Here is an 18,653-nt window from a genome sequence, read left to right on the forward strand (position 1 = left end):
CTTGCATCAGCAATGGATTGGACCAGATGGTCTTTGAGGTCCCTTATAACACTATGATTCTGTAAACACAGAAGAGACTTGATACTATCCACACCAAAGTTTTCTCATTTAGTGTTGTTAATTTTTCTTATGTAGATGTACATACATAAAAAAATGCAGATCTACTGTATATGTTGGTACTGCTGATACATAGACAAACACACAGAATACTGAACAAAGTGGAATACCTTCTCAGTCAAAGTTAAATAGAACTAATAAAAAAAGAGTTTGGGTCACTTCTGTTGCACTGGAAGTGTTTAGTTTGTGACATAAAAAGTGCTAGGGCTAGTTTGCTCTTAATTTGAACCCTGTGATCTGGAAGCCCACACCAAACTAAGATGAGTGGGGGCGTTGTGGTTAATCAATAGTAAGGAAATAGCATTTTGCACCTGCACAAACTACTATTCCTTATTAGATCATCTGCTGAAAACAGCTCCAAGAGTCAATCTTAGCGTAGCATGACTCAAATTCAGTTATAGTCTGAGCACAACCTCGGACACTATCCACAAAACTGCCAATTTATTTATTTTTACTGGGAGTAGCTGTAAAGTGCAAGGTTATTATGAAGGCAAGTGCCAAATCTCTCTCTTCATTCAGAATCTATCGTGCTCTGACAGAAGAGCTGAACTATAGAAGCGTATACCAGAAAAAGATGGCCCGAAGTACCATTGCAGCATCTACTAAAATAATTATTAGTCATCTTAGTATGGCAACTATTCTATACATGCCTCTACAAAAGTAAGTTCCATTGAGTTTAGTGGGGCTCACTCTCAGGTTAAGTGGGTATAGGATTGCACCCTAAGCCTTTATTATTAATCCCATCTTGTATCTCAGAATCTCTGTTTCATACTACTTTTACTGCTATTCTCACTACCACCGATTTAATACTTTCACTCTAAAGTGCTATTTGTATAAGCCTAATCGCTTCAGTTATAATTGCACTAAAGGATAAGGCTTCCCACCAGCAATGGTTCTGATAGAGATTGTTCCTATCTCTCAGATTTCAGTGTCCATCCCATAATTTGATCAATTACATACCTAATAGCTAGAGGAACAAGATTTGTTCCCATAGTTCTTAGAAGTTTCAACAATATGTGCTTTTAAAATTTGGCTGGAAACAGGTGAGACTGACATTACTATGACTATTCTGATATCACTGGTCTGCTTGTTAACCTATACCTATTGAGATTCCAACCATATTTTCATTTGTTTGTTTGTTTATATAAAAAATCAATTTTATAACGCATTTCAGCCCTCAAAAGAGTTTCCAAGTTGATTTATAGTGTTAAAATAAGAGTATTAAAGCATGAGATTCTTTATCACAGGATTGTGGGTTCGTAACCCGCATTGGACAAAAGATACTTCCAATGCAGGGGGTTGAACTAGATGACCCTTGAGGTCCCTTCCACCTCTACAGTTCTATGATTCTTTTCTATGTCAGTAACCCCCTCCCAAAAAGGCCCACAGATAGGTATGTGTTAAAACAGGGGGATGATGACGACTTCTGACTTGTGGGTCCCAGGTTGACCCATGGAACTGTTTTCCACAAGCCCACACACACCCCACACCTGATATCCTAAATGATGTCAACTGCAGAACAGGTAAAGAGGCAGCTGCAAAGGAACAGCTGGAAGCATGAAACGTACTCTGATTGTCCCTTGGCAAACAGGGCTTGTATTTGGAACATTTTAAATTTGGCACCAAATGCAAGCCCCACTGGGATTGGTTTTACTCTGGAGCACCCAGACAGAGCTCCTGAGAGTAGCTGATCCCTCCTGAAAGCAGAACATGAAGACAGTGCCAGTCAGCTGGGACCACAGAGGGCAGTCCCTACTATTTCCTCCCTGTATGTGGGAGGAGACTAGCAGCACCTTCTATTCACTGAGAGGCCACTGTAGAAGGGGAACTGGGGGCTCTGATGAGGCGGCAGATCCAGTTCCAAGGAACACACTGCAGTCATTGCTGCCACTGCAGCAGCAGCAGCAAGCAATGCATTCCTTGGAGGCTGGATCTGCTGCCCCTGTGGATCTTGCCACTTGAGGCAGTTTCCCCACGTTGCTTCATGGGTGGGCTGCCCTGTCCTTCAGGTAACCAGGTCCTAAGCCACAGAGAACTTTAAAGATAAGTATAAGGACTATGATTGTTCGTAGAAATTGTTTGGAAGCCAGTGCAGCTCCTTAAGCACATGCAAGCTGTGTCCCCTATGTTACGTCCCAGTTAGTATCCCAGCAAAAGGAGAGAGACAGCAAAAATCCAGCTGAAAGTCAAACTAGGCATTCCAATATTGAAAGAACCAATAATTGCATGAATTAGGTCCCCTCCCCCCCCCAAAGGTAAATTGCAGGTGTGAGAGTTTGGGGGAAGCCATCCCAGGATTCTGGAAGAGCTGGCAGCTTTAATCCTTTGCCCTCCTGCTATAATCCCAGTCTGGATTGGGTCCTCTAAATCAATTTACATAGAAAGGAATGCTTCCATGGGTACAGCTGGAGCTTTTCATCCAATGCAAGGAGCAGGTGCAGGAGGCCAGCTCTGGCTTAGGACCACAGCAAAAGGAGGAAAGGCTAAAAAACAGAAAACAAACTCAGCCTCCATCAGGGTCCCTAAGAAAGTATTTTCCCATCTTCCCTCCACATAAGCATTGCAGCTTTCTCATGCTGATGACAAGGACTTGGGGGCCTGCCAGGTGACAGCAATCAATGAAGGCACGAGTGTGAAAATCCAGTTCAATAGCTGTAGAGTGATAAACAGTATCTGGAAGAACAGACCATTGATGTCATAATCACATCAGCCAACAGGGAGATGTTTTCAATATGCTTAGCCAAAAAGAACAAATCCCCCTATGAGTAATCGAGGGACCAAGCTAGGGAAGTAGATTCACCTGAAAAACTTTCTTTTAAAGGTACTTCTGGATGTAGTTCCTTAGAGCCTTCAATTCTGGCATTTTATACCCCAGATCCTGTCCACTGGGAGAATAATAGGATCTGTTGGGAGATAAGGGTCCTGGGTTTGAAATCTTGATGCTTCATTGATAGAGTGCCAGCTTATACATAGCCAAAAAAGATGGCAAAAGAGGACACAGATTTGTGTAATGTTTGCATATATTTTCATGGTTTAAATAGAATTACATTGTATTTCACCATTGTAGGGAAGACTATGACCTATGTGCCTGCTCAGCCTGCTGTCCAGGTGTTAACTGTTGATGGACAACTTCAAGGCCCCTGCTCTGCTTATAGTTCTTTATCTTTAAACTAGAGTTGGACCAGACACCCTTTCAAACGGACGACTCCTTCAGGCAGAGAATTGTCATCTATGAAGTAAACCACATGGCCACACTAGCAGAGGCAGTTTTAGGGTAGCGCAACCGGTTTGGCCACACTGGGTGCTGTGCTGCATGGGGAGCCACAACAGTGCTGTAGAACAGAGTGTGAGAGGTGGGGGTGCCAAATTTTAGCAGTGTACTGAAATTTGAGAGCCCCCAGTCTGCCACTGACACTAGGCAAACACAGACTAATGGAACCTTAGGGTATTAAAGTGGTCCTGAGTGTGGAGACAAGCTTTAGGGCAAAGTCTATGAGGTGGCTTCATTCAGAATTTCAGGGGGTGTGGCTGGGCAGCATTTCTTCATAGTGTATAGGTTCTGAAGCAGGGGTAAGCACTTGGGCAGGTGGGGTTTGTCCATAGACCAGGATGTACAGCTGTTAGACACTCATTTTATTCAACGCATCATTCCAAGAGGTAAGAATCACAGGGCCCTGGACCATATTGATGCCCTCACCCAGCATACAGATGCCCCATTAACACTGGACTTGTCCCTAATAAAGAAGCACATTGTGTCCCACTTGTGACTGCCTCCCTTGCTTCAATCAAGTTTATACATGAAATGAGGATTAAATATCAGCAAAGACTGTGTGGCAAGTTAAAAGTAGTAATGCTAGCTCAAGGAAATTACAGGTCCCTAGAGGAGAGATGAGCACTGTTACATCCTCCCCTCCTGTACAAACGATTTGCTCTCTTCCCATAGAGAGTATTTCACTCATTCACTTCCACAGTCCTTAATCCCTGTAATGTGCTGGTCCAGGGTTTAGATCAGTTAGCCCTTCAAACACCCATTGATCTCACTGATGATTAGGTGTTAAAGAATCATGCTATTAACCCACTCTAGTTCCTGGATTGAAACATTAACAAAGTGGTGTGGAGGAAATTGCAAGGAACTGGCTCCCACATTGCAGTGGTTAATGCATCCATTTGCCTTATGTTGCAATCTCATGCAGTTACTTAGGAAATAAGCCTCACAGAAGAGAATTAGGCATACTCCCAAGTAAACGTGCAGAAGACTGGGTTGCTGATAGATTGCAAAACATTTAAAGCAAGCTGTAGGTTGGAATATATATGGCTTACCTTGCATGTGTTTTATCTTGTGGCACTATTTAAATGGCATTCAGAAAAGCATTACACTTCCACACCCATTCCCTTGCTGATCTCTGGATCTTCATCGCAGTGACACGAAAACTCCCTCAAAGAAATTTCAGTAGAAATGTCCAACTCCCTCTACTGGAAGTTTCTTGTAGGATAACAGAGAAAAGGTAAACTCTGCTGTTATGCATCTTGTAATAAGATCAACTGAGTGCTCTAGTGCAAAATCAGATAAAACAGCGCTATGAAGCCTTTTCTTGTACACTACTTAAAATTACTTTTCTTTGGTAGAACATTTTCTTACATTTCCTTATCACCAATGCAGTTTGGGTAAACTAATACAGTAAAACTGTGTTTGGGCAAATATTTTTAAAACAAACATACACATTGACTAAGTTGCACATTGTATTAACAGTAATGCTGCCAGTTAGTTAACTGCCTACTTACAAACACACCCCTTTATTCAGTCAGCTTAATTTTTTGTTTGTTTGAATAAATATCTTTATTGCTTTATTTAAAAGAGCCTTCTTCTGAAGCTGGCCTAATGTGGTATCATTCAGAACTGGAGGTCACAAAGTTACCAACTTTCAACACCTTCTATTGAAAATATTTAATTATTTCCTTGTGAAAGTGATGTATTTCTTTGCCATTACGTACACCACCTGCTTGGTACCACCTGCCCAGGGTCTAAAGTATTATTTTGGGTGGCAGGTGTGGATCATTAAAAAGATGCAGTATTTTCACACTGTGCAGACAGTGTGTTCAAAGAGATAAACAGTGGAGGCTGGTCTATTAGAATGACTGGGGCACTGCCCCAGCAATTTCAGGCTGCCCTCAGCCAGCCCCACCTGCCTGCTTTCTCTTACAGTCAATCCAGTGTGTGGAACTGTTTGCCAGCTTCCTCATTTTTAGTCTTAGTGTTACCCTTGTACAACTCAATAGGGAGGAGAATGGGGACAAAACTAGACTAAGTTGGCTCTGCCTGTCATTGGTTGTGGTTGCATCAGTCAGTGGCTTTGACTGCAATCATTGTTGACTTGCTGCCTTATGCCCCACCAGTCCCAATGGACAGTACCCACCATTGCAAACAGCATTTGCTAATATTGATGGTTTGTTATGAGTTTGAGTTACAACTGATGGCCTTCAACTTTTCAAGAGCTAGCACCCATTTGGAAACCCAAAATGTTATCTCCAACCTGGGCAGGGTTGTGAACCCCTCTTCCCCTGATGAGCATTTGCTGTTCAGCTCTTCCTCCTCCGCCTCCAGGTCAACAGGAGGAGTTGAAAGAGCACACTAGCAGTGTGCACTGTGTACTCAGGTAAGGAGAGGATATTGCATATTTTCAGGGTTGCCTCCTTGAAAAAGTATGGACTGAGGTGTGGCATGAGGACCCAGAATCCTGGACAATACTTGTGGTGGTACTAATTTGCCCTGCAACACGTGAAAGAAAACACAGGACAAATGAAAGTGTGGATATGCCCCCAGCCGTGCCAAAGCTTTGAAACTACATTGTTCTCAGAGAGGTCTTTCCCAAGGATTCAACTTGGGACATTTTGCATGCAGAGCATGTGCTCTATCACTAAGTTATGCTCCTTCCCCAGTTTAGCATCCTGTTTTGGCTCCCGCTACTTTAATTTGTTTTATATAATATTTTAATCTTGGACAGTTGTTTGCATTGTTTTCATTTACCTTCTTAGCTGCTTTGGATACTGAGTGTAGAAAGGTGGGAAAGTAAAAAATAGAATTCAAGTTATAAACAGTCAGATTCAGTCACTTCTGGAGCAGGGTTCTCTAGCCAGTATCAGCCTGCAACCGGAACACTGGAAGGACTTTGTTTGACAAAGGAGTTCTCTGAACCTTTACTTTTTAACATCCACCAGAAACTACTTCTTAAAGCCTCACATACATATGATGCATAGTGCACAATGTATAAATCGTATCAGATATGTGAGGGGTGTCTAGCTTCAGAGTTCCTGACAACATGTGTTAGAGAAGGACAGCACCAAAGTTCCTAATAGCATCTTTGTTAGCAACATAGCAATATATATCAATATATATCAGTATTGATTACATTAACTATGAAAAACCATACTCAGCTTTTCCATGCTAAATGCCCAAGGTGACTAGCAATAATAAAACTCACTCACACACAAAACACTAGCCAGTTAAGAATGAAAGCCAGTAGTCAATGCAGCATGGTTGTTGCTGGCATCCATCTGTCTCGGGAGGCAATGGAAGAGTGTGCCTTTGGGGGGTGAAGTCAATGCAGCAGGGTACAGAATATTTAACTCAACAGGCCAAAGGCCTGCTGAAATAATGTCTGCTCTTGTAAGTGGAATGCCATCAAAGAGGGACAGAAATGGCAGAGCCTGTGCACAGCCACAGAGAAGGTTCTCTCTAGCATCTATACCAAATGCACATCTGATGTGGGCAGAATGCAGAAGAGAGCTTCTCCTGAACTTTTTAATAGGCGGGTTGGTTCATACTGGAGAGAATGGTCCTTCAGGTAACCTGTCCTAAAGTATTTAGGCTTTGCTGTTTATTACTTGCTAATGTGTCTAAATATGCTGTGGGCAAGAGGGGAAAGATTTGAGATTCCATGTCTTTTCAAAAGTGGCTATTGGGGTGCCTACTTTGACACTCTATTTTTTCCTTCCATACCATACAATTAGGATTATATCCAGGATGTGCTGTGATTTGCCAGTGATTCCTGTTTGTCAGTATAGTCCCATTCAATCTGCAGCTGAGTGCAAATTACCAGAACTGATCCATGTTGTAGCAATGGCAAATACAACAACAAAAAGGTGTGTTGGGCTTGAGAGGGCCAGGAGCAAAGCTGTACAAAGTAGACAAAAGGTCATCAAGGGCTTTTTGCCTGTCTAGCGCTTCAACTGCCATTGGTACAGGACTGCTGGACCTAATGAACTGCCCTTTGCTTTCTTTGAGACTGCTAGCAAAGGTGCCAATTAAGAGTTTGTTACTGCAATGGTTTTGGGAAAGAGACGGTTGTCCACTGGGAAAAGAATGGAGACAATGAACCTGTTTACAACAAACTGCTGTACAGCTGCTGCATTGCAGAATCATAGATGTAGACGATTAGGTCATCTAGTGCTGACATTACAAGATTGATGCCTCCAGCACAGTCACAAGTTGTAAGAGAAAGAGAATCAGCTCAAACCTGTCATGCAGAAGTTTGAGACCCGACTTGCTGTTACCACAATCTGGTTCAGAAAGTTCAAGTTATTTAGCTATGGAGCTGGATCAGAGGAGAGAATTTGATAGCAGTAACAGAGAGTCAGTGCCAATGCATTAATTTAAAATGTAATTTATTGTCTATGATAGGAAACATGAGGACCAGCGCCTCAGTCAAAGGTCTTCTCCACTGACAATTTGACAAGCAGCTGTATCCTCTTTCAAACTTCTGATAACTTTTGAATAAAGAATGAACTAGCTGAACTGAGGGCGCGCACATCTTGGTGGGGTTTTTTTTTTGGCAGTTTGTATATTTTGTTCCTACTTTTGGTGTGGCCATATTCTAACCCTTTTTCTTTTAATAAAACATTTCAATATTACTTTAAACTTTTATTTATATTGATTACTCTGTGCAAAACTTTTATGTATTTTAAATTCTTTTTTCACATTGTTATTTTTCTAAATTGTTAACCACTTTTCTGGAATGTTTGTCACTGCTTTCTTTTTAGCTCACATGGTTACTATGTTTTCACTTTCAAAAATTTCATTTTTCATTTCTCCTTATTTAAGCTCCTATATTTGTTTTATTACATTTGCAGTTATAACCGCTACTTTTCCTAACTTACTCACCATCCTATATATATATATATGGTTTTCTACCTGCCAGTGGTTGTGAGCTGTTGGTTTTTAAGGTATTATCATAATCTGAGAAAGAAATCCTGACTAGTGTGACCAGTTTTCTAGCATTCCTCTCCATAATCGTATACTGTATCTGCTTTTATTCAGGCATGATATGCAGAGAAAACTGCAGGGCAAACAGTGTTGTCATAACAAGGAAGCAAGGTCTGTACTCTGAAAATAAAATATATTATTTCCCCTAATTCTGTCAGGTCATCAAGTCAAGTCCCATTTTAGAAGGTCTCTGATTGAACCAAGGATGGAAACAGGTGATGCTATCTAACTGGAGGACTTCAAGGCTGTAATCTGGATGTACAGGTCTAGTTTATCTAACTGCCACAGGCGAAGAGACAGATCATGAGTTGTCAAACTCCATTGATTTCCCTGGATACTTTGATTCATACCTACTGAAGATCTAACAGTAAATGCATAGTTCTATCTATGTGTTATCTTTTGGGATGGGCTATACTAATATAAATCTGATAAAATCCCAGGCTTATCACATTTATTATACAGTTCTGATTCCTGTGGAGAGTTATTGCTTCACAAGTTTCTCACCTCATTCAGCACATATAGAAGAAATAAAATCCTAGTTAATGATGGTTTGATGTTTTGTATTCCCAGCTGGATCAGCTTTGGTATCAATACAGAGGCAGACGAACAGATCCTTTGGCAAACCCGCTTGACTTTTAAAAACTGCAAAAAGTGATAATATATATTTTTAATTTGAGTTTTATGTACTATGTTACCTATGCCTTGAGAGTTCAGTCCATCAAAGTGCAAATAATTTTAAATGACACTTTGGTTGTGAATAGGTGAGATTGTCAATTCTGCAGATCAGTGTAAAGATTTTGTGCGTCAATATGCTTAACTGCACAATGCTATGGATGTTTATTCAGAAGTAAGTCCCACTATGTTCAATGGTGCATGCTTCGGGGAACTGTGACTAGGATTACCACCTCAATAAAGTTATTAAATGCACATTTGAGTATAGATATTCAAAAATAGATTTCAGTCATGTATGTGTGAACATATTAGATTGGAGTTATACTTAGGGTAGATTTCAATACTTGTAGATTTCAATACTTGTACTTTAAGTAAGACTAAGTGTGGATCAAACCCTTCTCTAGAAGTGTGCAAATACAATAGATATAGAATTTTCAACAAGTTCCATTTTTACTTCTTTATCTAACATCAAATACATCATCTTTTCATGCTCAGTGCAATGATTCTGCCATGATTTTGCAGTGTTAAATGGTGGGAAAAGTAAAAATAACCAAGTGGGTCAGCACTGAACATTGCCTGATATTTCCATTACTATGAAAATATTATCTTCTAATATAGAGAAAACATGCTTGCCATTTATATTTTGTAGTGTAAACATTATAAGGTTGGATTAGTGAGCTTTCTGATGCTCTTATGCTGCAGCTGACTATTTTTTTAATATGTAACTTCAGACCTAAAAATATTATGGTGCATAAGAAGTCTGAAATTAACAGTCCAATTTAACCCTTTAAAGTAATACGTGATTTTTTTAAGAATATAGTTTGAAACCCTACAAATGTTTCCAAAATGACATTTATGCATGATGAAAGAGAATTTTCAAGAGACCTATTTTCAAACAGACACGTGAGCAGTAGATAGGATTATTGCTTCTTTTTTATTTTATTTTATATATTTTTTGAAGCAAGGGGAAATGAATACACTTTATGTTCACAACTTTTTTTGGTTTCAACACTTTACTGAAAATGCTGATGGGTTACAAAAGCAAGATGGCACACTGAAAATGTTTATGTCCATAATTAGACTTGTTTTTTGTCTACTCTGGATGGAATAACACAGAATCATAAAAACACAGAACTGGGAGAGACTTCATAGGTTATCAGATCCAGCTTGTAGTAGGATATGGTAATTAAGGATGAGCAGATCCCCTTCCCCCATTTCCATTTGGGTGGGTTGTCTCTGCTGTATAAATGTCACTCTGCCTGCCTTTTGGTTTAGCTTGTAAAATTTCAGAAATTAATTTCAGATTTGACACATGGGTAATATGCTGTAGTTTTCCATTGCTGGATAAGTGACCAAAAGTAAGTAACGGTAAGATGCCTCCTATTCATCTTTTTGTCTCAGGGAATAATCCACCTAACTATACAACCAGTGGTTTTTTTCTGGGGGGTACACAGGGGTATGCATACCCCTAAACATTTTGTGAATCTAAGTTTGGCCTCATTGCCTCCTGCAGTTTTCGTCAAGTTCATGTTGGTAGTTAAGGACTGTCTACTGAATAGTTCTATTATTATTATTATTATTAATAATAATAATAATAATAATAATAATAATAATAATAATAATACACTATTTAAGATGTTTAAACTGGCCTGCTTCACACCTCAAGTTAATCTATAGTTAATGCTTAATGGGGTGTATGGGGTGTTAGGGGAGGGGTATATGTCATTCTCCTTCTGGGGTAGTTTGTCCACCTTTGGTTCCCATGCTGCACTCAGCTCTCAGCTGTGGCTCCTAGAAGTGACCACACACTGGGAAATGGATTTGAATGGCTAAACTAGGTGAGTGTAGTCGATGGGTCTCAAACCCTTGGGGAGTTAGGAACTTCCCCTGTATGCAGACAGGCTCCAGTAGATTGAGCAGACAAGACCCAGAGTGGGTCCACTGGCCAAGATGGTGGTTTCTGCATGTGCTGCAGAGAGAAGTGAGGAGCAGATGGGGCTCATCAACCTTTGAAGGTAGCCCATCTAAGAGAAGGAAAACTCTGGCCCATAACCTCTACTACCTTGCAGGACATCTTCAGGATAAGAAAAGGCTGAGGAGTAAATCCTACTCAAATCTGGAGTGGATTGCTAAAGTGGTTAGCTGATGTCTTGTACGCCTCCTTCTGGCAACTCCCGCAGCCAGGCTGGCACCAAACGTATTTCACTGCTTTCCTTTGTACCCCATCAGCAAGGCTATTGTCTAAGCAGCCCAGGCTTGCACCCTGGGAATGTCACTTTGGTGCTGCTAATGCAGCAGTTTGACTTCACTGGAGGTGCACACCATTGTCTCTTGAGAGAGAAGGATGCCAACAACTAAGTTTAAGGGTATACACAGTCATTGCGTATTATCAATAGATGTTATCTTCTCTTTGTAGTATATGAATGGATTTTAAAATTAATTTTAGATCAGTCCAGCATATGGTTATATAGGTTTAGGAGACCCAGTGGCCCAATTTTAAATTCATATGCTTTGAAGTAAATCCACCTGACTTTGATGGATCATATTTTGTAGTACATAAACCATACCAGCCACATACAGTAGTCTAATTGGGAGGTTATTGATGTATGGACCCGTACAGCAAGGCTATCCCTGTCTAGGAACAGTCAAAGTTGTCACACCAGCCAGTTAGCAATGGGCACTCCAAGCCACTGAAGTCACCTGGGTCTCCAGTGATAGTGGTTGATCTAGGAACAACACCAAACCATACACTTGCTCCTTTGGAAAGAGTGCAATGCCATACAGGGCAAGTATGCAACCCAATTCCTCTACCTGAGAACCACTGATTCATAGGGTGTCTGTATTGTCAAGATTCAGTTACAGTTCATTAGCCCTTATCTAGCCCATGATTACATCCAGGCACTGATCATGGATTAGATAAAAGCAGTGCTTTTTTCCTGGGGATACGCAGGGGTACGCATACCCCTAAACATTTTGTGAATCTAAGTTTGGCCTCTTTGAGGGGTAGTATTTCAATATGAGTAGGAAAATGAAAGTACCCTTAAACATTTTTTTTGGGGAAAAAAAAGCACTGGATAAAAGACAATGGTTTGGAAAAGATACTTATCCCATTTCTTTAATGAAGTAAGTACATGCATTTGGGGCGGGGGGCAGGGAGCACAAACTTTGCTCACCTTCTGTACATGTATTAGCAGCCAAACACATAAAAAAATTCCTTATCTGGAACCGTCTTCAGGGCTGACAGCTAGAATTTAGCATATATGTGTAAGGAAAGACTGAATATGAGAGCATCCACAAAGAATATTGTCAAATGGGACCATTGTTTGAAGGCATGCACCTTCATCCTTGCATGTTAGCCAGTGCTGTGAAATATGGATGGGATCTGCACAAGAGTACTCAAGTCACAGAAAAACAAGTTGATTCAGAGGTGTCTTTGCTAGTTGGTTAGCAATGATGTGAACATCAGTTGCAAGGTTTTGAGATGTAGGTGGCACTGTTAACTATGGAATCTATAAAGTCAAATTCTCTCACACAGTAAAAGCAACTAGTGGATACTTATAAACACTGCTTTAGTGACACTACTCAGTGGAAAAAGTAGGCTAGATGGGTACTGTAAATGTACATCAACAGTCTGTTCAAAATGAGAGTAAGTGAAGCAGGTGTGCTGAACATTGCGTTTATTCATTTATGAACTTGATTTTTAAGGAAGATTAAGCCAGGGCTTAATTTGTGATTAATGACAAAGAGTCCCCCCCACACCAAGGATTTGGGAAGAGGGCTTCCAGATCAGAAGGTGGTGTTTCTATATAGATCTAAGCTCCAGTATCTACCTGAGAGTTATCTATCTGGGATTCTAGGTTCCCTCTGGCTCATTTTGTCTAAACACAGATTCATGTATCTGTACTTTAACTTTCCACTGCCATCAACGCAGAATGCTTTCAAAACCTAGCAACATGAATTTCAGGCATAGGCATAAAATAGACAGGATGAAAATTGCTGGTTTATTAAAGGGATACCATGTACATAAGAAAATACTGATACACTGGGATCTTAAAAGGTGCTTGTTGACAGTTTCTGAAGACTCAAGAGACATTGTTGCTGACAGCAGCCTCTAAGTGGCTTTCATCTCAAGCCGAATTCCCTAAACTTCCATCCCACAACCCAGTCCAGCTACAGCAGACAATCTGTCTCTGTACCCCCAAAGCTAGGGTTGCCATACATCTGGGTTTTCCTGGATATATCTGGAATACCGCAGTTGACAGTAGTGTCCAGATAGGAATGTAGAAAATGTCAGGGAATATCCGGATGTATGGCAGCCTGTGTCGGCAGTGCAATTGTGTCCAAAAAGCTCAACAATTCTGGGCAAAACTGAAAAAAGCGCAACAAATGGCTATACCTCAATTATTTCCCTTAGCTGTTCCTCACAACTTTCTCCCTCCAACCCCTCAGCCATCAAAATCCCAGCTGCCTTTCTCTCACTGACAGTCAACTCCCCATTGACTGGAACCTCCAACCAATCAGGGACAGGCCCAGAATTACAAAAGCCATCCTCGCTTCTGCTTTGATCCCAGAATGTCTTGGGAATATTTCCCCTGCCACCCATGCCACTGCCAAGCTTGGGGAGGAGGATGAGCCTCTCTGTGGCCGCTGCTACCAGCCTCCTCCCTTGGGCAGCTCGTAGTAGCTGCTGGAGAGCGGGCAAGGAGGGGAGGTTGCTGCCACTGAGACCCAGCCCCACATGACGTACCAGCTTTGAGAGGCAGGCAGAGGGCTAGGTTGTCCTGGGCAGGAAGAAAAGGGGAGCAGAATGGAGTACAAGGAGTATTGACATTCTAAAACTATTTTTGTAAATCTACCAAAGAAATCAAATCAAATTGAGATTAAGGGGTTTTTCTCAGGACAGTGTGGTGTGTGCGTGCTGTGTCCCATTGGTGGAGTGGTGGTGACATTCTCCCTTCTTCTGACAGGAAATCCTCTTCCGGTAGGGGACAAAAAAATGGGGGGTTGAGGAGGGTCAGTTGTGGGGGGAGTGAGAAATGTCCCTATTTTCATCTGACGAATGTTGGAGGGTATGAGACCACATAATGATTTATTATTATTTCAGACATAAATATATGTGCAGCTTTTCTGCATACAAACGCTAGATGAAACCTTCTAACTCCTCTTCCTTGTGAGAATGTGGTTATACATAAGCATACTTTATATTTATTCTGGTCAGAAGTTAAGATGCAGTCTTTTTTCTCTAACTATATCTTTTCATAACCAGAATGATATTACAAATAGGGTACTGTTGTTTTTTTACAAATTTGTGGCCAGACCTCATTGTAACTGAAGCAATTGTTTTTCCACTTAAGAATTAGTGAACATGTTTATAACAAAGTTTTAAAAATGCTTTTTTTGATTCTACATCAACTTCATGTAACTTTGAAGTGCTTTAAATAACATGGAAATCACCATCAGTGAAAAGCTAAGATAACCCAAATTATCCATTTTTGAAGGCTTTCCTCCCCACTTAGAATCTTATTCAGAGAATTCTTTATTTATTGTGCAATTATAATGTTGCTGTCATTGATTGAGCTGCTAAGTATTACTCTTGGATAGGGATCTTTAGATGTCAGTGCCAAGGGTCTTTATCTAATCAACTCTAAGTAACAGGATGTGTTTTCCTGGTAGTTTTATCTATTCATCTTGTGCTCCCTATCATTTTTTCCCCTAGGATGGAGTTGGCGTAGATGAGAAACTGTCTTTAAGACGGGTAGCAGTTGTTGAAGATTTCTTTGACATAATCTACTCCATGCATGTGGAAACGGGGCCCAATGGAGAACAAATCAGAAAACATGCAGGACAAAAAAGAACTTATAAAGCAGTAAGTAAACAACCTTACAAAACAAAAACACTTGTGCAACTCTAATCTTTTATCAAGATTACCTTACTAGAACTGTAATTTGTCTGCTACTCTTAGCAAACCATGTATTCCTAATAACATATGTTTCTATGAAAACATTTTACAAAAGCTATAGATATGCTCTAATATCTCTGGCTACGTACTTACGAATTTGTGTTGTTTGTGGACAAACACCGGTTCTGTCAGCCTGAAGTGAGATGAGCGCTGCAACCCATAGTCACCTTTGACTGGACTTCGCTGTCCAGGGGTCCTTTACCTTTACCTCCTTATCAATTTTAAGGGGAAATTATATAGGCTACATTATGTTATGTCCAAATACTGTGTGAGTTGCTTGACTTCATTTCTGTGGTGGAAATTATGAGGACATACCAGGATCAAAGCAGATTAAAAATCATTGGCTAAACATATTTCAGTAGTTTCTTATACATTCTCATGTGTTCAGGAAGGCATTATATGTCATGTCTGTATAAGTGATTGAGAAATAAATATATATGATGCTCATACAAACTTATGTGCTCACATCTAACTGACTCCTATAGGTTTTAAACTTTATTTTTATTGATGTTTTTGAAACAAAACTTATTTGTGGTAGCAGTTAACCAAGAATATATATAGCAAAATCCCTTCTCCTTTACTGATGAACTACTCTCTCAAATAATCTCCCTTGTTTTAAATAATATAGAGGAAAACAATCTTAAGTTAGGATAATGGGGTTACATTTTTCAGCGCATGGTTCTTTCATTTTCCAAGTAGCAAAGGACCTGTTCAGAAGGAGGCCTGTGACCCTTACTGAACTTCATTCCTGATGGTCTAGCTTTAATGCTTCAGCTTTCCTCTTCCCAATCACAGTCTCTTTCTTGAACTCTGTTCTCCCTACCTACCTCACCCCCACACTCTGATGCCTCTGAATGATGTACTGTTACATCACAATAGGGCTTTGTAGGCAAGGGTGAATAATAGGCTTTCCTTTGGCTGCTGTTGGCTTAAAAGCTGTCTAGAGTCTGACCAGCCTGAGGCCAAACAAGCTGACTGCTTAGGCAAAATGCTAGGCTCTGAACATCAATCCTCCCCAATTCCCCATCATCAGCTGTCAAACAAACAAAGGAGGAACAGCAACCAGCAGCAGAACAATATGGCAGCAGTTGTGCTGGAGAGGAACAGGCAGGAATTGGTCAGAAGACCTGAATCCAGAAGAGCAGAGGGAGACAGAGCCATGAAGCAAGGTAGAGAGTAGTCTTTTTAATCTTAACCACCTGAACTGGAGCTCCCCAGTAATGATGTGCTGATCACCAGGTCTTGTGGAGACTTGTGGATACATGGGAATTTTCAAGACCCAATGATCAGCTCATCAATGGTACTTGGGAAGCCCTATGCATAGCACTTCACAATAACTGGTGATGATTGAGTGCATAAGCCTCAGACATGCTCATGTAATGCCACACCATGATTTGGTTTCAATTGTGAACAAGCTCAGCATGAATTCTAGTTCTTCTATAAGTGTCACAAGGCAAATAGAGCTGTTGTTCCACATTATGTTGTACACACTTTCCTGCCCTTGGATACCAATATAGGTTCTGGCCTTTAGCCTCAGCCCCTCAGTACCTTCTGATGTGATTCTGTGCTTACAACTATTGTGTAAAATAGGGAAACTACTTGGGAGAGGAATCTATATGTCATAAGAGTACAGTCATTTCAAAGGTGTTACTCCTGTAGGGCAGTTTGTGGTCAAACAGATGATTCATAGTGGATGCTGCTTGTGACAGGTAAGTTGTTGTATGCCATCTTTCCTTGCATCTAGCAATTTGCCTGCTCTATTCAACAGCATAGCTTTTCTGTTTGTGCAGCCAAAGTATGAGTAACCCGCATCTAAAGCACTCTTGTAAAAATTGTATTTGACAGGTTCAAAATTGTTTCATATGAAAGCCCAGTTCTTAAGAAAACAAAAAGGCTTCAGTTTTGTGGATACGGTCTTTTGCATAATCCTTAAAGAGTCATGCAAAGCTAAAACCTCGTTTAATATCAACCTACATGCTTTATTCTGGTTACCTGCTAATTGCAGATTTTAAATCTACTAGTATTAAACATCTGTCATTTAGTTGCTCCTCCCAAGAAGAGTCGACTCCTTTCAATATATTTGTGAGGTTGCTGCAAGGAGAAAATGAGCACCAGTGTGCACATTTTTGAAGGAACTATTTTTTAAAAAAAGCTTTTGAGAATACACAGTGCATTCAAAAACCACAGTGCCTTTCCTGTAAACATGTGTGGTGCTGAAGCTAAAGGTATTTGCACCTTAGCTATGGCTGTTGAATGAAACTGTTCTAAATTGCTCCAGTTGGCTGTTATCATATGCTAAGCTGTTTATATGGTGTCGCTCACTGCATATTGGGGACATGTTCTCCAAATGAACACAAATGTTACAAGATAATATCTTGCTCTGGTATGGAGAAATAACTCCAACTGCAAGATGAGCTGCTTCTTATGGTCAGGTTTACCATGCAATAGCAATTACCATATGTACCACTCTAAAGTGGCAGAAGAATTTTAAAAATAAGGAAAGGTATACCCTTATTCTGGGACCAGTTTCCTTAAGGGATCACCCTGCCTCATGTGTCTACTCAGCCACTTCAATCTGCAGAACTTGCACTTCTACAAGTGCCACAGAATGTTTGTACCACATTTGTGAAGAGTTTATCTTTTAGTGTAGCAACACCTGTGCTTTGGAATTCCCTACTTACTGACACTTTTTTATTTCAACAAACCTACTCAGACATGTAACTTAGCCTCCAATATTTGCCTTGAAAAGTGCTACTAAGTTTTCTGTGTTTTAATTATAATTATTTTATTTATAAATTTGAATAGGTTTGTGCATATTAACTGTATTTTGTCTATAATTTTACTATGTATGCTATTTAGAGAGTGTTTTGATTAAGCAGTTTATAAACCTTCCTAAATTGAAATAATTGGGGGTTTTGGAAAACAATACTGTCTTTATTTAGTTTCTTGTGCTCCCTGTGAACTGATACAACTTCTTAGCTTGATGACCTAAGAGTAGGTTATATATATTTTTTTGTGAAAACTGCATTAAATTTTAGAATTTTAATTTTTTTTGCAAATTTTGACTTTCCCTGTTGAAGGCATTGACACTCGTAACTGTTCTGAATATACACATACAGCTAATAGTTTCCTTCCTATTGTGAGCAGGAACATGATCATTGATCTCTAGGTCTTACCCAATATACAAAATGAAAAGGGTAACATTCCTAGAAAACCAAGAATAAAAGAAACAGAAAATAAAAGAACACATGTTCTCTTGAGTCCTTAATTTCAGTATAAGATTTCCTCAAATAAAGAAATAAGAAATAGCCACTATTTATGCCCAGAGTGAAAGAACAAAGGCCTTATCCGATAAAGATCATGCCAGTAATTAAGAAATACAAAGTTAACAGTACACAGGTAGTTTAAAAAACCAAACAAAAGATACTGTATTGAGATTGTATAATCAACAGAGTAACCAATTGGACCAACCTCCCATGAAGGCCTCTGGCTTTCTCTTGCTCATGGTTGTCAATCCTTTGTAGGTTCAATTGTCATGGGGGGGGGGGATATGTTCTATACTTCAGCCAGACCATGGTCTTCAGTAGGCAGCTCATTATCTTGTCACTCACTGGGAAAAACTGTTTTCACTGCTGCTAATAAATA

At 40.1% G+C, this 18,653-nt stretch overlaps 1 protein-coding gene across 4 annotated transcripts in view; it reads left to right on the forward strand.

The window, feature by feature from the left end:
- NOL4 (nucleolar protein 4) overlaps positions 1 to 18,653 on the forward strand; it is a 109,735-nt gene that overhangs the window by 19,890 nt on the left and 71,192 nt on the right. For 3 of the 4 annotated variants that reach the window (XM_083517763.1, XM_083517764.1, XM_083517766.1), the window contains exon 2: positions 14,766 to 14,915. In XM_083517763.1, the coding sequence (XP_083373889.1) occupies positions 14,766 to 14,915 (150 nt within the window). Of the gene's footprint in view, positions 1 to 14,765; positions 14,916 to 15,936; positions 16,178 to 18,653 lie in introns of those variants that run through there. The other variant, XM_083517765.1, reaches the window with a different exon arrangement.

This window comes from Podarcis liolepis (assembly GCF_965112155.1).
Source record: "Podarcis liolepis genome assembly, chromosome: 8".
NCBI lineage: Eukaryota > Metazoa > Chordata > Lepidosauria > Squamata > Lacertidae > Podarcis > Podarcis liolepis.